At 44.9% G+C, this 22655-nt stretch overlaps 1 protein-coding gene across 9 annotated transcripts in view; it reads left to right on the plus strand.

Annotated features, from left to right (window-relative positions):
- SHROOM3 (shroom family member 3) overlaps window positions 1-22655 on the plus strand; it is a 232742-nt gene that overhangs the window by 183628 nt on the left and 26459 nt on the right. For 8 of the 9 annotated variants that reach the window (XM_060278375.1, XM_060278376.1, XM_060278377.1 and 5 more), the window contains one exon: window positions 21054-21185. In XM_060278375.1, coding sequence (XP_060134358.1) covers window positions 21054-21185 — 132 coding nt within the window. Of the gene's footprint in view, window position 1; window positions 11744-21053; window positions 21186-22655 lie in introns of those variants that run through there. The other variant, XM_035114006.2, reaches the window with a different exon arrangement.

A 22655-nucleotide genomic window follows, 5' to 3' on the forward strand; every position in this document is an offset into this window, starting at 1 on the left:
GTGGAACATTTCTGCCAATGTTGCTGCACTTCTGATTCTTTCTTCTATACTTCAGGCCGGGCAAGGGGAACCTCTGGTGCCATGTGTGGTTGTGGGGCAGTTAAAAGATGCAGCTGCAAAGGAACCACCGGGAACATTAAAGTGTGCCCCAGATTGTGCTTCTGCGAGCCTTGGGTGCACTTTAAAATTAGCAGCAAATCCAAGGCCCACTGGAATCAGCTCCTCTTTCCCCCCCTTAGCATCCTGGCTTCAACTCCACCTGGTCTGGAAGGAAGGAATAAAGTAGGGAGCATACAGTACTCTTAAGTTTGCACTCACAAATATTTCCTTTGAAGCTAAGTTACCTGACTTCTTACTGACACCAGGCGTAGACATTTACTTGTCAAAGTGGTGTGGGGGGCTCAAGAAATTAAGTTCCACCTCAAGAAATTTAGTTCCACCTGCTCCCCAGCCTTGCTTTAGAGCCACTTGCCCTATACAAGATAATTTTGGCCATTCTTTTTGTCTGTGCTTGGTAGTATCTAGCATACTTTGATAACTTTGGGAGTCTTTAAAAGAAATCCCAAATGAGGGTGTAGATTAGAAGGCTTCCGTTGTGCAGATTGAACTTGTCGGTCCCTTCCCCCGCCAGAAGTATGTCAGAGGGAACAACACATGCTCTTCCTCTGTCTACTCCTGCTTTCTGCCTTTCTTGTTCTCCTGCGCCATATCAGTGGGTGCTAAAAGCAACTTTTCATATTGCACATTGGAGCCCGAGGCACACAATGTATGCAAGATATATGCTTTGTATGGACAGCTGCTTTGGGCAACTCTACATGGCGGTTAAGTTACGCACTGGCCACATATTCAGGGTGACTTTCCACTCCAGCCTTCTATTACTTAACAGTGGCTGTCACACGGCTCCTTTCTGCTGCATGGAGAGTTTCCTGGCTGGCACCAGCTGCCCTTTGGGGAAGCCCAAGGCTGGTAAGGAAACACTTCACACAATAGCAGGGCATTGCTAGCTAATTAGTAATGTGGCCTTTCTGGTTTTCCATTTCGGATGGGAAGATTTTACAGTTTCCAGGGCAAATTAGGTACGTAGTACGATGAGTACCTGTTGCCATTGTTTCCCAACTTTATCCCCGATACATCTTATCTTCCACATGCGGCTGACACAATATCCTCGGAAAGAAAATGCTTACACAGGATAGGTTGTGGGCTGGAGCACGGAGAAAATTGTTAAAAGCCATTAGATTTATTTCCGTTTTTTTTTCCAGAAGAGAAGACATATGCACTCCACTATAACAAATGAAAATTTGCTCTCTCTTTAGGGAAAGAGGCCATTAGGGTAATTTGCATCAGGAAATTTTCACTTTGCATGGGAAATTTTTCTGCTGTCCGAGAGAGAGAGAGAGAGAGAGAGAGAGAGAGAGAGAGAGATCTCATTTAACTAGCATTTATCTTAATTGTATTTAGGAAACACAGCTTTTTCAAAAAGTACCCTATGATTATTATTATTATTGTCATACTACACCACAGAGATTGGGACTAATGTACTTCAACTTTGAAACAGCCAGGCTTGCCCAATACAGTGGAACCTCGGTTTATGAACACCTCGGTTTACGAATTTTCGGTTTACGAACGCCGCGGACCCATCTGGAACGGATTAATTCACTTTCCATTACTTTCAATGGGAAAGTTCGCTTCAGTTTATGAATGCTTCAGTTTATGAACAGACTTCCGGAACCAATTACACCCATGCTTCGGGTTAAGTACGCTTCAGGTTGAGTACTCCGTGGACCCGTCTGGAATGGATTAATCCACTTTCCATTACTTTTGTGAGGGACAAGGGATATCGGGAGGTCCCTCCCATCTTGAGTTCCAGCCCATCTCCGAGAGCTGGGGAAAGCAGGGAGAGTTCCGACTCAAGTGGAGAAGCAGGAAGTGGTGTCCGAGGCTCAGGCAAGGTAGCAGAGCCATTGCCCAAGGTGGGACAGGAAGGGGGGAGCAAGGGGGGAAGGCCAATCCCACCGACTCCGGAATTGCACAAGAAACGTCGGGGGAAGAGGCTGGGTCTCCCCAAGCTTTTATGCTGGAGAAGAACGCGCCAAACTCCATTCGGAGGTACTGAAGAAAACGGATAAGATGTATCTCTGTAAATAGCACTGCCTTTAGCACTGTAAATACACAGCACCAATAAAAGGATAAAATGCAGAGCTGTGTGGAGTCGTTACTCTGAAGTAGCCCACCCAGGCCACTGTGACAACTTTCAATGGGAGAGTTCGCTTCAGTTTATGAACGCTTCAGTTTAAGTACTCCACGGACCATCTGGAACAGATTAATCCACTTTCCATTACTTTAATGGGAAAGTTCGCTTCAGTTTATGAACACTTCAGTTTATGAACAGACTTCCGGAACCAATTGTGCTCATAAACCGAGGTACCACTGTATTGCATTTGCAACTGGAATTGCATTCATTGTTACTAATGAGTTTATGAAATTTGAAAATTTTCCATGGGAAAAACAAAGCACTGGGAAAAAATTTCCCAGACAATGTTCTTCCCAAACATTGCTGATGCCAATCAGTACTAGATACGTAAGCCACCATGGAGGAAGTGGCCAGGGTTGCAAATAAGCTAACCTATAGAGTCATTGTACAACATCGTCCAGGTGGTTCTTCGGCTGATGAGGGGGCAATGACTTGCCTTCCATCCTATTGACCAGTATTTCCCAAACTTGGGTCTCCAGCTGTTTCCAGACTACAATTCCCATCATCCCTGACCCCTGGTCTTCCTACCTAGGGACAATAGGAGCTGTAGTCCAAAAACAGCTGGAGACCCAAGTTTGGGAAACCCTGCTATCAACTGTTTAACTGCAACAGTGTATGTGAGTGTTCCTGGGTTCCATAAACTCTTGTTACTGAATGCTCTGCAATATGGCTCCTTCCACTTTCTGGATTTTATGACATCTCCTAAGGATACTGAGCACTGAACAGAAGCAAGACTGAAACATCCCTGAGGTTCAGAACATGGGGGCTGTTCCCTTACTGCATGACAGAGCAGAAACATCGAAGGGTGGGGAGAAAAATCTGAATTACTAGATGAAAAAATAGATGCCTTTCCCCTCTGTGCCCGCACACATGCGGAACCAGCTCAGCCTTATTGAAGTGGAGGATGCAGTGCTATGTAGTTGGAGGTGTGGGCCAAATACTCTTCTTGTAAACCACCCAAGTCTCACCTTTTCTGGAGGAGGAACGGATAATCAGCAAGACACTGATTAGATCATGGCAATTACCCCACTTCCTCCAAGGTCCTTCCCAGCTACCTGTTACTCCTCCAGCACAGGGCTGGAGAGAGGAGACAGTGCAAAAGTCAAGTCTTGTGTTGTGGGCAAAGCTCAGCTTCTGGGCATTGGTGATGGGTCTTTTCAGCTGCCTTGGTAGAAGAGCGGTTGGGAAGAGAGATCTCGAGATCCTGGTTGCTGATGTTCCTCAGAAAGGTTTGGCTAATAGAAGAAGTTTCAGGTGTGGCTTGGTTGTTTTCCAGTTCCATCTCCGCTTGTTTTCTACTTCTCTTACTCTTTTACCTCTTCTGTTTCCCCTGCACTCCCCTTTCCCTATGGAGAAAATTTTTTAATTGTATAATCTGAACAATGTAGTTTAAGGTGATGAGTAGAGTTGGGAATGCAAGATTCTGTACAGTCATACCTCTAGATACGAATGCTGTGGGTTGCATACAACACGGGTTATGTATGCGCCAAACCCGGAAGTAACGGAATGGGTTATTTCTGGGTTTGGTGATTTGCGCATGCGCAGACGCACCAAATGACACCATGTGCATGCGCAGAAGTGCCAAATTATGCGGGGAGCATGCACAGATTCGGCGCTTCAGGGTAAGCACTGCTCTGGATGCGTACGGGGCTCCAGAACGGATCCCGTTCATATCCAGAGGTAATAATAATAATAATAATAATAATTTATTACTTATACCCCGCCCATCTGGCTGGGTTTCCCCAGCCACTCTGGGCAGCTTCCAGAAGGATATTAAAATACAATAATCTATTAAACCTTAAAAGCTTCCCTAAACAGGGCTGCCTTCAGGGCTGTATTCTTAAGAACAGGATAGCTCAGTTGGTTGGAGTTTGATGCTGATAACAGCAAGGTTGCAAGTTTGATCCCCGTATGGGACAGCTGCATATTCCTGCCTTGCAAGGGGCTGGACAAACTTGGTCCTCCAGCTGTTTTGGGACTACAACTCCCATCATCCCTAGCTAACAGGACCAGTGGTCAGGGATGATGGGAATTGTAGTCCCAAAACTGGACTAGATGATCCTCAAGGTGCCTTCCAGCCCTACAATTCTAGGATTTTATTATAAGAAGGGCCATGTTGGATTAGGACAAATGCCCATCTAGCCCAGCATGCTGTTCTCACGGCAACCAACCGGATGCCCCCAATGGGAAACCCAGAAGCAGGTCTTGAGTGTAGCAGTCCTCTCCTCACTTGTGGTCCCCAGCAACTGCTGGCGATTCATCAAGAATCTAGCTACTACATGATGCTCAGGTCCCTTGGAGCCCTATAAATTAAAGCCCGCTACCCAAAGAAGGATTTCATGTGTCAATGTTATAAACTCAGATATACAGTGGTACCTCGTGTTATGGATGGGATCCATTTCGGAGGCCCGTCTGTAACCTGAAAAGCCCGCAACTCAAAGCGCCTTGTCTGCGATTTGGCGCTTTTGCAGGTTGCCGCGGGACACAAGATGAAAACACGCAACCTGAAGCGGACGTAACATGAGGTATGACTGTATAAGCTTAGTGCCAAATGGCTCCTTCCTTAAACCAGGGTTGCAGTTGCCAAAACAGAATGTCTAGTTGCCATTCGGGGGCCAGATGGCTCAAAAGTTGTATTCTTCCATACGACTTTTTGGTTCCTGACATTCGTTCTGATTGTGCAGATAAAATATTGCAGATAGATTCCTTCAGGATGTGTTGTTAGTGTGTGAAAACAGGCAAGATCCAAGGATCCCCGGGCATGCACCTCCAGATGGTGGAGACATCAGGCACCATCCTGGCACCTGGGCATCTTCACTTGGTCACAAGTGGCCAATAGCCAGATGCAAAATGTGCCTGGCGCCTGGCTAATTTCAAACGCTGTGATGCATCCGTTTCCCAAGCTCCCTGTGACATTTTCTTTTTAAACTGGACAGCACCTTGCCTCTTTGGCAGTGGGAACAGCAGAGAACTTCTGCCTGCCATGCGTGAATTATTATTTTTAGGTGGCAACTTATGTTCCCTGTATTCTTATTAGTGTGGACATTTGCCTTCTGTTGGTTGCATTCAGTATGTGGTATAAGGTTCTTAGAAGATGGGTGAGACAAAGGAAGAAATGTGAGTCCTTTATATTGTAGCAGTATAGTCGATAAGAGAGCTTTAAAGCCATAAGGTAAATAAAAGGAATCGCCTTACCAACTTTGTCCCCCAAGCCTCCTTCCCACTGCAGGATATCCTGGTTCTGTCTTTGTGTGCCTGTTTTCTTTCTTGTCCTCCTCCACACTTTCTTTCCTTGTGTCTAAATGTGTTGGCAGATGCTGGCATTACTTGGCTGCAGGAATGTGTGGGTGGCGTTTGCTTGGCTGCCACACCCCAGAACTACGCTCACATATTTTAAAAAGCAGGGCACTACAATAGCATGAGCATGAAAAGAAAAACAGAAAAAGAATTCTGTGGTGCAGTCGCTGTAAATGTCCGTAAACTTTGTTCCCAATACAAAACACATGTTTGCTTTTTCTTGTACAGTAAGTGTCTTTGAAAATATGATCATTGGATATGTGTGTGGATTGAGGTGGGGCAGGGAAGAAATGGCTGTTGAGTCATAGAATTGTACAGTTGTGTACGTCTGTCTGTCTGTCTCTTGTCTCTCTCTATATATATCTATACAGTAGAATCTCGGCTTATGTTACCCTCGGGTTGCGAAAGCGGCAAACCCAGAAGTATTTTTTCCAGGTTTCACCGCATGCACAGAAGTGCTCTATCGCGCCATGTGCAGAAGCAACACCTCCGGTTGCGGAAACCTTGGGATCCGACTGGAGCTCTGGAATGGATCCTGTCCGCAACCGGAGGTACCACTGCATTCTTTCTCGGTTGGTCGGTCTTTCTCTCTCTAGATCAGAGCTTTCCAAACTCTGTCGCGACACGTTAGTGTGTCGGCTGCAGTGTGTAGGTGTGTCGTGCAAATGCTCTTATAATGGGCTAGTTTAACCTCTGGTTTGCTAGTAAAACTAAATTACTGTGTCACGAAATGATTCATGTCTGAAAAGTGTGTCACCAACATGAAAAGTTTGAAAAGCTCTAGATACACACATACACTCTAGTCACCTGGGTCTGTACTGCTAGAGTATAATATCTTCTTTTGCAGGCAAAAGCACTGAGCATAAGGCACTTGCATCAGAGACGGTTAAAACATCAGCAGAAAGAAAAGGCCAGGTTTTGCAAATGGCCATTCTTTGATGATTTTAATGCAGTATGACACAGGTCAGATTCACATATTGGGTGCTTTAAATGCGCATGGAAGCACAATGATTAGCTAAAGCTAATGTGTCAAGACTTTTCAGCAAATGGAAAATTGTTGCTTTTTCTGTGTGCAGATTTGGCCTTTGAGGACACAAGGTTTCACTCAGAAAAAAAGTGGCCTTTTGGTTTTGGTTTTCTTTTGGCCTTAACTTTACTTCTTTTTATGTTGATGACAAATCCTACACATTTATAGCAGTTCTGAGCTTCTCTTAAACTCAGAAGTACAGGCAATCCTTGTTTTGTGCAGAGGTTACATTCTGGACCCCTGCGCGCGTTGACAGGATCCGCATAAAGCATTTTGCCCCTGTTTCAACCCACCCTACCCTTTTAGTGGCATTTTAGTGATGTTTTTTGGTCACTTCTGGGTTCGGTGCCGTGCGCGCATGCACAATTGTGTGTCAATGGGACGCGCACAAATCAGTTGTTGCCTGTATCTGCCTGTAACGTGTGTGTGTGTGTGTGTGTGTGTGTGTGTGTGTGTGTGTGTGTGTTGAGAGAGAGAAGGAAGGAGAGAGGGAGAGTTTGAATTGACAACAGCTCAAAAATCAATAACAGTTGAATATCCTGAACAATATTAAAACAAAGTGGGAGTTTAAAACACCTGCCAGTTTTGATTTTCGCTTTTAAGTGTGCTTGTCAGAACGCAATCCAAGGGCCAAATTGGATATGACAGGAAAGTCTTATCCAATTGTGAAACGCCCAGGGCATTTTAATGGAAACCTTCCATAGGGGCAGAACAATTTGAGTATCCTAGGTGAGATGTAACCTTACTAGAAATGCTCAATAAGTTGCATTCTTGTGCTCTTTCGGAGGGTTTCCATTGGAACTCATTGGACATGCAGTTATTTTATTAAGGTTCTAAGTATACAGAATTCATTCGGGATTATTTGATGCTGCTTTTTTACGCTTCGATAGATAGATAGATAGATGATGGATCAATCCGTCCGTCCATATGCCCTACTCTGGCTTACCTAAGTAGCTCTCTTGTTTGTGCCCTTGGAAGGCACCTTTCTGAAATCCACCCTGTGTTGCAGTGTGGATGGAGAGTATACATTTGTTCAGTGCTTGCAAACAGGAAACAGCTCCACTGGAGAAGAATGTTTGAGTAGGAGGGAATTCCAGGCTTTGCCTCTGTAGCCTTGGCCATTGCCACTGACTGCAGACATGCCTCTCATTTACTTGTGTAAACACAGAAAGATTAATGAGATGGCATAGCAATGTGTGAAATTGCAGAAAGGATAAAATAGCTGTTTTTAGTCTTCTGGGAAACTTGGGGGCTTTGTGGCCTATGACCTGGCAACATCCAGCATGGTTCTGTTTAACTTCACGTTCACTGCCTCGGTTCCTGTCTTGGTGCTGCAAGATACCCCAAGGAGAATTTTGTTTTTAGATCAAAAGGAAAGAGGCAGGGATGCTCTAGCAAGGCATGGCCAACGCAGCTTAGTTGTTATTAATATTTATTAATTGAGATGCTACTCATTTATTTATTTTAAAAATTATTTTATGCACAAAACTCCAACATGCCTCTGTACACTAGGGACACTTCAGGAGGAAAAAAAAATAAGACAATGCACTCCTTTTTTAGACCTTCAAATACGTGGGGTACTTTCAGTATGCAAAGCAGTAGATAGCCATATTTAATTTAAGCAATAATTGGAAATTATTACACTGTACTTAATTTGGATGGTGGCACTGATGTGCATGCTTGCACTTTGTGGCAAGCTAGGCGTAATGCTGGTAGTCCCATCAATTGTTGTCAAATCCCTACAAAGCAGAGCACATGTGCAGTAGAGCATGAGTTGTTTGGAGGAAAGTGCCAAGCTGCTCCCCATCTATTTTTCTCTCTCTACCAGTGAGCCTCTCTAAAAGCAGAAGAAATCCCTGCCAAGAGAAAAATGACTGGGGGAAAATAGTTTCAGGGAGAAGGGCTGTAGCTCATGACACACATCTGCATGAACTTTGCAGGTGCTAATATTTATGTATAGATGAATTCAGATGGACTTTCAGAAGGCCACCCTGTAAGCAAAGTTTTAAAATGGGGGGAGGAAAACTTAAGGCCTGGGGCAAAATACCTAGGTCTCAGGGCTTGGGAAGACAGGTGAACTAATACCAGTGTAGTATAAGAAGCAAAGATCACCAGTGTTGAAGCAACGATTCTTCAACATCAACTTCGTCGGACTGGTCATGTTGTTCGGATGCCTGATGATCGTCTTCCAAAGCAACTACTCTATTCCGAACTTAAAAATGGAAAGTGTAATGCTGGTGGTCAACAAAATAGGTTTAAAGGCTGTCTCAAGACAAATCTAAAAAAAATGTACTGTAGCATAAACACCAACAATTGGAAAACACTTGCCTGCGAGCGCTCCAGTTGGAGAACAGCCTTTACCAAAGGTGTCATGGGCTTTGAAGACACTCGAACTCAGGACGCAAGGGAGAAATGTTCTAAGAGGAAGGCACGCTTGGCAAATCCACACAATGATCAACTCCCGCCCGGAGACCGATGTCCCCACTGTGGAAGGACGTATGGTTCCAGAATTGGCCTCCACAGTCACTTACAGACTCATTGTTAAAACCGTGCTTATGGAAAAGAATCTTACTAGGCTACGAGTGGTCGCAGAAGAAGAAGAAGAAGAAGAAGAAGAAGAAGAAGAAGAAGAAGAAGAAGAAGAAGAAGAAGAAGAAGAAGAAGAAGAAGAAGAAGAAGAAGAAGAAGAAGTGGAGCACCCCTGTTCCTCAGAAGCAAACCACCAGGCTCTTTGAACGAGCCACTGGTTTTAACCACTGAATGACTTGCTTTAAAGCACTAAATGAGGGTTAGACATACCTGCTAAAGGCAAAGATACCTTTGCATTAAATAAAGAGTTGGCTGGCTTGTATCAATGACAACTTTGCTAATATTGCATTGCTTTTTTGCAGTTTAATTTTGCATATAAGCAAGAGCTGGCCTTTCAACATTGCTGTACAGTGGACGCTCGGGTTGCAAACATGATCCGTGCGGGAGGCATGTTCGCAACCCACAGCGCCATGTCTGCGCACACGCGAGTCGTGATTCGGCACTTCTGCACATGCGCAAAGCACGATTTAGCTTTTCTGTGCATGCGCGAGCACCAAAACCCAAAAGTAACCCGTTCCGGTACTTCCAGGTTCGGCGCGGTGCACAACCTGAAAACGCGCAACCTGAAGTGTCTGTAATCCGAGGTATGACTGTATTCTCCACTCAAAAACCCAACTGTTTCCCACCTCCTTAAATGTGAAAGAGCACCTCTGGAAGTGGTGCTACTTTGGTGGAATAATGCTGTGCTTATCACATTTCCCTTCCAACCCAGCCTTGGCACATGATAACAGAGTTCTAGGAACCTAAAAAGACAGGCTTAGGATGGAGGAATCAAGCTGCATTAGCTTGGCCTAATTCCCAGCATGCTATTGTCAGCAATGTGGCTTCATCTTGATTGCAACCAACAATTTTTTTTATAGAGGATTGTGGCTTTGTGCAACTGAAATCCTAATAAGCTTCTAAGTGCTTTAGTTTTTACTATCCTCTCTGCAAACCTTTGGTGTGGTGTTGGCAGAATTATGTAAAGGCAAACTTTATGTGGTGGCCTAAATCAACATTCCCCTTCTGTGCTATCCCCACTCTAGATGGTTCCAGGTTCAATCCCCAACGCCTCCAGCTAAGGCTGGGACAGACCCGTTTTTTAATTGCGTTTTTATTTCTTAATTGTTTTTTGTTGCATTGCAGTTTGAATTCGGTAGAATTCAAATTGCAGTAGAATAAAATACAGTATAAGAAATCAAAGGAGCGATACAAATACAATGGGGGAAAATGCAGCATCTAGTAAAGTGAGCTACAATTGCTACAACAGGCAGAAAAGTCATTAGCAAATTTCACATGGTCCATGGGGCAAAAGGTTTGGGAATCACTGGAGCAGACCCATTGAAATGAGTGGGCATAAGTTAGTAACATTCAAGAATTTCAATGGATCTGCTTTGAGTATGACTAACTTTGGATACACCTTTATAAAAGCTAAAATAGTGTAAAATCCAGGATTCCTTAAGGAGGAAGGAGCATGGGCTACTTTCAAGCCATTTATCCAAATAATGACTTTCCCTTTTCTGTTTTGCTTACATTGAGTTGAACAGCTTATTCCTATTTTATTTATATACTGTATTTCCTCTCAAGGAGCAAAGGACATGTTTAATACTATGCTAAAAATAACTAAAATAGCAGCAGAGTCACAATATCAACACAGCAGGGCATTTATGACGGTTCTGGAGAATGAACTATTGAAATCTTACTTTGAGCAAAGATGCATCATTTGAAAAGGAAATGCCTGATGTTTATGTAGGCTGTTTTGCAGGAGCCTCTAGGGGTGCAGCATTTTGTCAGTTAATTGGTTAGATGTGTCAACTAAAAGTCCTTTGATTGCCTAAGAAGATGCCCTTAGTTAATTGAGCAGAATGCTTTCCAAGGGTGTTAATGGTTTTTTTTTCCATATAACTTACATGTAACAGCTGTAGATACGACTGGCTCCCTTAGAAGAGGCATTTCCCCTTTTTATGTGCAAGAGGAATGAACACCTATTTAGGCGTTGGCTGCAACACAGTGATCTGGTTTGCTCAACACTGTAAGGCAGATGATGGCTTAGCAAGACCATGCAGATAGGCAGGCTCCCAGAGAGAAGCTCACAGCCGCTTTCCTCCTCTCCTCCCTGGCCATTTTTACTGCTGTGCTAAGTCAAGGTTTGGCTTAGGATCTTGTCCGAACCGAGGCTCACAGTTAAGCCAACTACAAGCCTTAACCTTGATTAACACTCTTGGTTAGCAAAACTTAACCATGAGCTTTGCTTTGTACAACATGCGAAACCAAACCTTGGTGTGGCAGTAAAAAGGACCAGGAAGAAGCAAAGCAGCTGCAAACGCCTCTCTAATAACCTTCATATTTGCGTGGACTTCCTAAACCATAGCTTGTTTTACCGTGTTGTGTGAATCATCTTACTCTCCTTATCCATCACAGATCAGGACCCTGGACAAGACTGGAGGTGCTGATCCAGAGGCTGGCTAAATCTCAGAACCTTGGCCAGCAATCCTTTGGTTAAGAAGACTTAGCAATGCCCTGGAGCAACTACCCGGGTTTTACGGTCCAACAAAGAAAGTCAGTCTGAAGGTTCTACTCCCCTGAAGGCTGCAACTTAGGTACAGAATGGTCCTGAGGAGTCTGAAGCCTGGGGACAGGATCTGGGGAGGTCCTACTTGGTATTTGGAGCTGCTGTTTGTGGACTCCACCTCCAAAGCCTCTTGGTCTGGGGCCATGACACTTACACGTGTGTAATATAAAGACAAAGCAGCTGTCCTTTGTAGAGCCCCCCATTCAAATTTATGTGCAAATGTATGCAAATTTAATCAACTCAGTACAATTAATGAACTAAGCTTTCTTTAATTGGAAGGCAGTCTTAATAAACTCGCATGCTCCCCACTACTTTATAACATCACAACCAGTGTGATTTTATTGCATTTGACTCCAACATAACTTTTGTGAACAGAAAATTGGGTTGATGTGTATCCTTTTACCCCCAACACAAGCCTGACCAATGCTTGTGGTTGCTGAACTTGACCAAGCCTGACCAATGCTTGTGGAAAATGCTTGTGGTTGCTGAACTGCTGGATTCACAGGACTACTTTGGCAGCCCACATTTTACTGGATCAGTTCCACTTTGACTCACTAGGAGTTAATTCCAGTTGGCTTTCAACAGTTGCACATGTTAAACTGAAAAATAAGTTGTGGCTCTACCATGTTAACCCCTCTCCCCCACTTTAGAAAGAAACCATGGCAAGTGGCTTATAGGGAAACATACAACATGCAAAATTTAAAACATAGCTTAAAGCATCAGAAAATAGAAACATTAGGGCAGGCATAGGCAACCTTGGCTCTCCAGATGTTTTGGAACTACAACTCCCATGATCCCTGACCACAGGCCCTGTTAGCTAGGGATCATGGGAGTTGTAGTTCCAAAACATTTGGAGAGCCAAGGTTGCCTATGCCTGCATTAGGGCATTGCTTGTGGTGCAAAGGCCTTCTGAAATAAAACCATTTTAACCTGGCTTCTTAAGAGGGATGGTAGCTGTGTGATTCTAATAGGAAGGAGTTCCGTGGAGTTGGGCCCACTACACTGAGTACATTACTCCTTGTTGACATGAGATGCGCTTCTGGTCCATGGGGGAGCACAAATAAGCTGCTGTTTTCCCAGATGGTCTCAGTGATCAGCTTGGGACATACAGGGTGAGGCAATCCTTAATGTATCCTGGGCTAAGTGAGCGCCACAACCCCAGAGTCGTCTGCGACTGGACTTAACGGTCAGGGGTCCCTTTACCTTTACAGTAATTCAGTAACCTTGAACCTGGCCCAAAAGGAAACAGGAAGCCAATGCAGGCTGAAATTGATGAACTTAAGGAACATACATGCCTAATTTTCTCCCATTGAGATCAATGGGGACTTTGATTGGTTTCTCCCCCCCCCTCTCGTTCTTTCTCAGTGACTGTTTTCTCAAATGGTATTTTCTTGCTAATGAAAAACAGCAGGGAAAAATGTATTCTAAGTATTTGTAGTGAACTTTCGCAGATTTGCAGTGATTTTTCTGTTCAGAGGAGAGACTTTAGTTATAGCTTGCAAGACCATCTCAAAGGAGACTAGTAGAATTGTAGAGTTGGGGGGGCCACAGGGGTCATCTAGCCCAACCCCCCTGTGATGCAGGAATATTTTGCCCAATGTGGGGCTTGGACCCACGACCCTGAGATTAAGGGTCTTGTGCTCTACTGACTGGAGAATTGTTGTTTAATCAGCTGTGGTTCTCTGTTCTCCATTCAGCTGTGGTTCTCTGTTTCCTCCCGCTCCCATTGCATTTCATTTTCTTCTTCTGCACTCTTAAGGGTCAGACATGAGCTAATTCCTTGCAGGGGTGGGTGTGTTTTTCCATGCATCAAATGCCTACCTCCAGACCTCTCAGATGTGATGGGTTAGGGAAACTGAGGTTTTGTGTCTCAAAGTGACGCAAGAACTGGAGTTTCTAGGAAGCTTTGCTATTGAGTATGCTAATCCAAGAAAAAGCAAGATAAGAAGCAAGGAACAGGAGGAAACAGCCTAGGGCCAAATACCAAGCTCATTTGATATTGCTTTGGCCAGAGTTTTGCTGTCAAAAGTGTTGATGAATGTCACAAGGCAACTTCATATCTGCCAACATTTGCAATCCAGAACAGGGAGACTTGGGTGAAAATATGCCTGCTCCATGAATTCATTTACTCAGGAGGAAGCCTGCTGATCTCAGAAGGACTTACTCCCCCAACCTTGCCACAGTTCTGAGTGAACACAGTTACAGATTAGGATGTAAGGTCAGTTTCACACAAGATGCTTAAATGGGGTTGCTTTTTTACTCTGCATTTGCAAATGGAATGTAATTGCTGCCTTGGCTAGATGTTACCCATTGGATTTAAATACGGCAGAATCTGCTTTCTGCTCTGCATTTAGCCAAACATATTGCAAAAGCATGCAAACCAGTATGAGAAACAGCAGCATCTTAAGTGTGAAAAATGGTCTTGGGTACATACACCCCTTCCACCTTTGACCTTGAAGTCTTCACCCCAGGTCCCAACACCTTAATCCGGGGATATAGCATTAACAGAGGCCTCTGAGGTGTCCTCCCAGTTCATGCTGAGAGGAACAGCTGCCAGATCAGAAATGTCGCTTTGCATGCAACTTCCTTGAGTGAAGTTGCTCAGAAGCAATACTAGCCATTTTATAAATTAAAGTTGCGGTGGGCAAAAGATAGATCAGGATGTGTACCTTAGGGTGATTTTCGGTAATCAGCACAGGTATCTGAATATTTCTTTAGAGAGAAAGAGAAAGACTGTCTGTGTGTGTACACACACACACACACACACACACACACACACACACACACACACACTAACTGATGTGGCTGAAGCAAAACAACTCAGCTGGAGTGTGTTGATTAACTTGGCCCAGAGTCTGTGTTTGCTATTGTTGATGTGGCTCTACAGGAAGGTACATTCTGTTACAGCATAGAATCTACTTAATAAACATAGGTTGTCTTCGGTTTAGCTTTCCTTCCACTTCTGTTAATTTACATCAACCACTTCGTGCAGGAGAAAAGAATGAAATTTCACGGCATAGTTGTTTATATTGCTGCTGGTTTTCTTAACATGAAAAGGAAGAAGAAAAAGAGTAATTGTGGCAGATTAGTTGGTGCTGCTCCATCTGTGTGCATCACAGAGGCCCTGGGACGCAGACTTGTGCTCTGGTCACTTCTGTTCCGTGATTCAGTTGCTCACTTTATGCACCAGCATTTGATTCAGTTTTACCACCAGTTTTGCCATGGCACTGACACATAGTTCACACTCTGAAATCCATACTAGGGCAATGCCATTATTAGGCCATTCAAAATGCCCCCAAATAGCCACAGCAAGCTTTCAAGTTCTCTAAAGTTCTTCACTTGGTTGGGTACCAAGCAAAATGGCGCATAGTACTGTAGGCAGAACAAATAAAGCTGCTGTGGTATTAAGGAAATGAAGTCCAGACTGGTCTTGGTCATAAGATGGAGACTGTGCACACACATCTTACATTTATTTATATTATTATTATTATTATTATTTAATTAATTAAATTTCCACACCGCCCTTCTCTGAGGGTCAGAAGGCAGTTTACAATATAAATTTGAAGCACATGGCTCCCCCCCCCCGAATTCAGGAATTAAGGGTGCTGGGAATTGGAACTGTGAGGGGTAAACTACAGTTCCCATGATTCCTTTATGGTCAAGTCATGTTCTTTAAATGTATGTGTATGCAGCCGGGATGTGGAAAGCACTAGCAGACTTAATAGGTTAGTTTCTCCTAAGTGCCGGGCAGGTTTTAGGTTACATCTAGGAATGCTGGGGTGAAGAAACACACAACAGCCAATTGCCCATTTTTGAAAATATTAAATCCGGCAGTTCTATAGAGCTGATATCTAGATCAAGGGTGAGGAAACTGCAGCCCACAAACGTGTTGTTAACTCTCCAGTCCTGTTCAGCCCCAACCAGCATGGCCAACGGACAGGGATGGTGGAGTGGCAGCCTCAACAACACCTGAAGAGCCACAGGTTCCCCACCTCAGATCTAGATTCTCAGTTCAGATTATGCTCTGTTCTAAACCATAGTTAGATTTCAGCAGAAGAGCCAAAGCGAGCCTCGGCCTTCTGTGCTTCCCTTCCCCTTTCCTCATTTGCGGTGGTGAGGAGGACCATGAATGTTTCCAGTTCCACGTTGGACTAAACCACAGTTTCCTGTTGCATACAGATTGGCAGGACTGTGGTTTATTCTAATCCTTAAAACCAAACAGGATCAAACTTTGGTTTGCTAACTGATACGCCCCAGACATAGGGACCCAGGTGGCGCTGTGGTTAAACCACTGAACCTAGGGCTTGCTGATCAGAAGGTCGGCGGTTCGAATCCCTGTGACGGGGTGAGCTCCCGTTGCTTGGTCCCAGCTCCTGCCAATCTAACAGTTCGAAAGCACGTCAAAATGCAAGTAGATAAATAGGAACCGCTACAGCAGGAAGGTAAACAGCATTTCCATGTGCTGCTCTGATTTGCCAGAAGCGGCTTTGTCATGCTGGCCACATGACCTGGAAGCTATACGCCGGCTCCCTCGGCCAATAATGCGAGATGAGCACGCAACCCCAGAGTCGGTTACGACTGGACCTAATGGTCAGGGGTCCCTTTACCTTTACCTTTACCTTATGCCCCAGACATAAGGACCTGTTATTCTGAGAGCATCATTTTACTTTCCTCTTTCTCCCATTTACCCTTCACCTCAATTCCATAGCTGCCAAGTTATCCCTTTTTTAAAGGGATTTTCCCTTATGCTGAATAGGCTTCCTCGCGAGAAAAGGGAAAACTTGGCAGCTATGCTCAATTCTGCTTATCCAGTTGAAGGGCAATAGCTGAGGTCTGGTTACGTGCAGATCTGCCATTTTGAAGTCAATGAGAGATTTCTGTTGACTGCCAAGTAGAACTGCCTACATCTTCCTCCTCCCCAATCCACCGAAGTCCAAACGACGCCACACCTATTCAGACAAACACAGTTCAAACCTTTGCAACAGGAGGAAGTTCTGGCCTATTTGGAAATCGCAGCACTCATCGCATGACACTTAATCCACATTTTCCAAACAGAGGTAGGCTATAGACACAATGCAAAGCTTTGCCCCACAGCTATTTATACTTGTCTTTTGGTTCAGGTCCACAGCTTAATTATTTACTGGATTACTTTGTTCTGGGGCTGTTTGGCTGAAGAGCTTTAAAAATATTGCAGGTTTTTAAAAATAAAATAAAACCAAACCCTGGCAAGGCAGCTCTCAGAAGCCAGTTGCTGGCTGCTTCGAGGGGGAGGGTGCTTTATTTCTGTCAGACAATGTGCTTTCTCAAGCAAGAAATGAGAATGTCCTAGGTTTTGATTCGACCAGAACTACAAAGAAATCTTTAAATCCCTCTGGCCTCTCTGTGTGCTGCGTGGAGACATCTTGAGGGTCTCTCTGAAGATCAGGCTGTGAATTGCTGAGTTAAATCCCATTCTGTCTGCCTCCTAGCCTACAGCATTCAGTTTCCTTGTTTTCTTGGCAAAGGAGGCTACAAGGGGCCTCTGTCTGAAAGGCACCTATATATGATACAGTGGTACCTCAGGTTAAGAACTTAATTCGTTCTGGAGGTCCGTTCTTAACCTGAAACTGTTCTTGACCTGAGGTACCACTTTAGCTAATGGGGCCTCCCCTGCCGCTGCGCCGCCGCCACACGATTTCTGTTCTCATCCTGAAGCAAAGTTCTTAATCTGAGGTACTATTTCTGGATTAGTGGAGTCTGTAACCTGAAGCGTCTGCAACCTGAGGTACCACTATATTTAATTTGTGCAGCTCCTTTTAGGGACCTTCACCCCTTACTAATATGATTCTGTCAACAGAGGCGGGTGGTAAGAGAATCTCATTCTTTTGGTGGTATTCAAAAAGGCTCATGAAACCCAAAGACCTGGGCTCTGTTTCCTAGCTAGAAGGCATGTTTACTATGCCAAGTATTTATATCCTCGCTCTCAATCTCTGCAATTCTTTCTGGACATGGATAACAATAGTTTGGATGGAAAATGAAACAGATAAAAGCTGTTGCTGCATCCTTCTCATTCTTATAACTGAAACAGGTGACACTTGGAGTGTCTTAAGAGTAAGAGCTACCTACCTTCAGAAAAATAAAACAGTCACTGAGTTTCTGCACGAGTCAGTGCACTGTGTCTGTTGCCTCTGGGAGGAGGCAACTGTGGTGTTTCTTCTTTGGGAGTGAATGTACGATCCTTCATGCAGAGCAGTTACCCACACCCAGTAGAGGCTGGCTGGACAAATAATCAGATAACCCAGATTAGTAAATCACTCAGAGATGCAACAGGCACCCTCTTTTATGCTCATTGTATGAATGCAATTCTCTCACAACCCACACTGTTTAGGAAGCACACTGCAACAACAGTGAGTTAAGAAACTGAGCAGGGTTAGAAGCCACCAGTAGAGGCAGTGAAAACGCTTCCCCTTCCTAGTCTGCAACATTTTCAGGCCCAACCTGCAAAAATGAAAGCCACTTCAAGTTCGTTTAGTTTTTACCATATATATGCAGCTTCCCCCTCCTCTTGGTGAGCAGGTGCAGAGGCAGACAAGGGCTTGTGTCCCACTAACCACAGCAGAGAATGTGGACATGCGTAGCTTGCCCCGTGTCATGATGAGAAAAGATGCATTTGCTAGAATTCTAATGCAGGTTGTCGAAAGAAGCATTATCAGAAACTATATACGCCTGGCTAGTTTTCCACATGAATTAGGTTAATGGACTGGTTTTCCATCAAGACCTTGAAATTTTGCAGTGTAATGATAGCAACCAGTTCAGAGTTCTACTGCCTTATTTGCATCTTCCCTGTTCTGTCAGATAGGCAGGGTACAAATTATTATTATTTCATGTGCTTTATTGTGCTTCAATATACCCAGGCTTTCCTTTATTCTTTAACCCGGTTGTTTGGGTATTCAATTCCTCCGTGTGATTAGAATCACGTTGGGGAGAGCAGGACATGCTAGCTTGCCCTTCTCCCTCCATTGCATGTCTGTGCCCATTAGACAGCTGTACTCATGGAGTCTCCCAACACCAACAGGGTTCTTAATCCCATGGAGAGCAGATTCCCTGTTGCAGATGTTCGCTCTCCAATGCACAGAGGGTGGAGGGCTGAGCGCATGGGTGTAACAATGGTTAGTGAGGATATCCCTGCTGCCTTTTGGGGTTCTACTCGCATGGGGGGAACAAACAACCCCCAAAGGATTGTGTCTCCTGTGTATCTGGCCACCCTCTCCTGTGATCTTTCCCTTCCCCTGTTTTTAAATGAAACTTAAGCCAAACACAATGTTGATAGTGTCATTTGCATTGTCAACATTAGTCTGAAGCGGAGGTGGGGAGCTTCGGGTTCAGAGACCAAATGTGACCCTCCAAGCCTGCCTGGCTGGCTCTTGGGACCCTCCCTCCCCAGGCCATGCACACACACACACACACACACCAGCCACACTGTCATGGACTTGTTGGATGCAGAGGAATGGTGGGAGGAACCAGCTGGGGAACCAGCAAGGGAAGAAGAATCAGACCCCAGGGAGTGGTGGTGGGACGACGACGATGATGATGATGATGATGATGAGTGGCAGAGGCGTAGCAAGCCCAGATGGTACCCGGTGCGGAATTTTTTTGTCACACACCCCCACGCGGCTCTGGCGAATAATAATAATAATAATAATAATAATAATAATAATAATAATATTTATACCCCGCCCATCTGGCCGGGTTCCCCCAGCCACTCTGGGCGGCTTCCAACATAACACTAAAATACAGAAATCCATCAAACATTAAAAGCTTCCCTAAACAGGGCTGCCTTGAGATGCCTTCTAAAGGTCTGGTAATTGTTGTTCTCTTTGACCTCTAGTGGGAGGGCATTCCACAGGGTGGGTGCCACTACTGAGAAGGCCCTCTGCCTGGTTCCCTGTAACTTGGCTTCTCGTAGCGAGGGAACCGCCAGAAGGCCCTCGGAGCTGGACCTCAGTGCCCGGGCAGAATGATGGGGGTGGAGACGCTCCTTCAGGTATACCGGACTGAGGCCGTTTAGGGCTTTAAAGGTCAACACCAACACTTTGGTGAAAAGTGAAAAACATGAATTGCAAAAAAACTAGAGCTTACAGAACAAAACTGACTTCAGATATGAAATCAGCATTGGAAGAACATATAAGAACAGTTGAAAAATCTCATGCAACAGAAAAAAAAGTTCCCCATTGGCGGTGCCGAGTATCACCCCCCCTCCAGGGTGGCACCCGGGGCGACTCGCCCCCATCACCCCCCCTTGCTACTCCACTGATGAGTGGTCAGAGGGAGAAGACTGGGAAAAGGAAGTGTTGGAAGCTGAAGGGGAAACGGCTTAGTGAGCTGGGAAAGTCGGTGGCAGGGGGAGGTCAAGAGGCAGAGAGGAGCCACTGGTGTCTCCCTCTCCTGCTGTGACAAGCTCCCCTCCCATCTCTCCGAGCCAGGAGAGGCATGAAAAGGGCAGAGGAGACATTGGTCACACGCAGGCACAGTCTCCAATTGCTTGGGAAATGCCATGGAGAGGAGGAGGCGACATGACAGCTGTGGGGAGGTGGGGACTTTTAGTCTCGGCAACTGATTTCCCCCACAGGGAATGAGCTCCTGTATGCATTAGGGCTGACTCAGGCCTGTATGTGGAGAGCGTGTTTTTGCAAATAATGAGTTACACTCCCAACTTTGGACTGCGTGATTTACCGACCAGCACACTCCCTACTGCCCCTTCTTTGTACCCTCTGTGAGACTGTTTTTACCTGGCTGTAATGTGCTATCAACTCTGATAAGTCCTCTTGCTTCCCTGGATGAAGAGAAGGGTGTGAGAGCATGTGCAGAAAGAAACTAGCCTACTTCACAAAGGCAAAATTTGCACTTGTTCCTCTGCCCACAACTTGCACGTGGCCCCCAGAAGGTTGCGCAGGATTGAATGCAGCCCTCAGAGTGAAACAGATTCTGTACCCTTGGTTGAAGCAAGGCTCTCTAGTAGGTTCCAAGCCACATTCCTCTCTTAAGGTTGCCACCAAAGCCTCAGGATTAACCTTATGACATTTTTGACATTTAGGGTATCCTCTTGCACCAGGCCCAATGAAATGGTTAGTGTGTTTTTCAACAGGATGGTCTCAGTGGAACACACTGATGCATAGCACCAGAGCAGAATGTAATAAACATTAGGGAGCAGAGACCGCGACGTGTTTGTATTCTTGACAGGGTCACGCTGCTGGCACAGAATAAATACTAAATAATCATATTGCTCTTGATCCACCTGTCAGGGTATCTGAGTGAGTTCCTGTCTCTAATTATTTTACCCCTTTTTGTTATTTTCCCAGACGAAGCGACCCTGTGGGCCGACCGCACTCCTGGCATTCTGCCAAGTTCATAGAGAACCAGCCCGATCTCAGTATGATGCAAATATCTCCTGGCATGATTGGCACTCCTTGGCATCAAGCCTACCATTCCAGGTAAGCATCACAGCATTTTGGCAAAAAACAACAACCCTGTATCCAAGGATTGGTTTGTTGTATGCTTTCCATTCCAGGAAGAGAACAATTTATGCTCCACCCTGAAAGGAACCTTTCCTCTTTCTCTTTCTGAGCAGTAATCTGCACTCACCTCTTTTAAAAGCTGCTGAGCTTCCGCTGCCAGGTGCTGCGCTACCTTCATGGATCACCTGAAACAATGGTGTATCAGGTTGAACAGGCAGGTACCCTCGGCCATTTTTGCAAAAGCTGTGCAGCCACGGTGGTGGAGCGGGGGCATTATCAAGCAGCGAACTTCGCCCAAATTTCCCTGCTGATGGTGGAATTCTACAGGCTCTGCACTAAAAAAAGAAAAGAGCCGATGAATCAAAATTCTGAATTCTATAGCCTTTACACATTATTCAGATTCCATGCATTTGCTTCTTTTGCATCATATTTTCTGCTTGCTCTATCCCTTGCAAGTTTGTTCCACTTGCAGAATACATACAGGTTTCAGAATCCAGCTTTTCTTGGCACAGGAATTTTTTTTTTTAAAGGAGCTGATCATATAAGAGCTTCTGCCTGTTCCCTACAATGTGTTTCCCCTTTTCTGTCTGTGTTCTGAAAGATGGAACATAACACAACTGGAAAGTTCTTAGTGGTGTTTCTTTTTCTGCGTATAGACAAATCCCCCCCCCCCGGTCTTTCAATCTCCTTGAACATCTTTGTAGCAGATTCCGAATCTCAGCATCAGAACAGTGGCTTTTCCTCCTCCCCAACTCAGCCGCTGGAATTTCAAGACCTCTGTGAAACCTAAATACTGGCACCAATAGTAATTTATTGAGATCAAAGGAAGCATGGGATGGGAAAGCAGGAAGAAACTCTAGGATTACAAAAAGAAACGAAAAAAAGAAACCAGTCCAACAGAGATGTGTGTTCTCTTTCTCTCCTTGACACCCAACACAAATCATCAGGCAACGGCATTCATTCCATCCCAGGGAGCTGTTTTTTTGTAAATTATTATTGTTTGCTATGGCCTAGTTCATAGAGTTCCAAGCCCCAGATTTCGGCCGCCTCTGTTGTCGCATCTCTGCTGGCATAGAAGCCATCGCTCCAGGTGTTTTAACACTGAAGAACGCCAGTGGCATCTAGTGGTCGGATTGCCAGGCTCCTTCTGTCACTATCTGATGGTAATAGAAACAAAATAAAAAAAATCCTTCCAGTAGCACCTTAGAGACCAACTAAGTTTGTTATTGGTATGAGCTTTCATGTGCATGCACGCTTCTTCAGTTTATTCCTTAATTTTGTTTTGACTAGAGCAGACCAACACGGCTACCTACCTGTTGGCAATAGGTGGAGGGCCAGAGTGGTCAAATTGGGAGATCATTTGTTTAAAAAGGAAAGCAAATGGCACAACCGGCTGAGGAAATGAAACCAGAAAAATGGCCAGTTCTGTTGAAACCATTCCTCCTC

This window comes from Zootoca vivipara, chromosome 9 (genome assembly GCF_963506605.1).
Source record: "Zootoca vivipara chromosome 9, rZooViv1.1, whole genome shotgun sequence".
Classification (NCBI taxonomy): domain Eukaryota; kingdom Metazoa; phylum Chordata; class Lepidosauria; order Squamata; family Lacertidae; genus Zootoca; species Zootoca vivipara.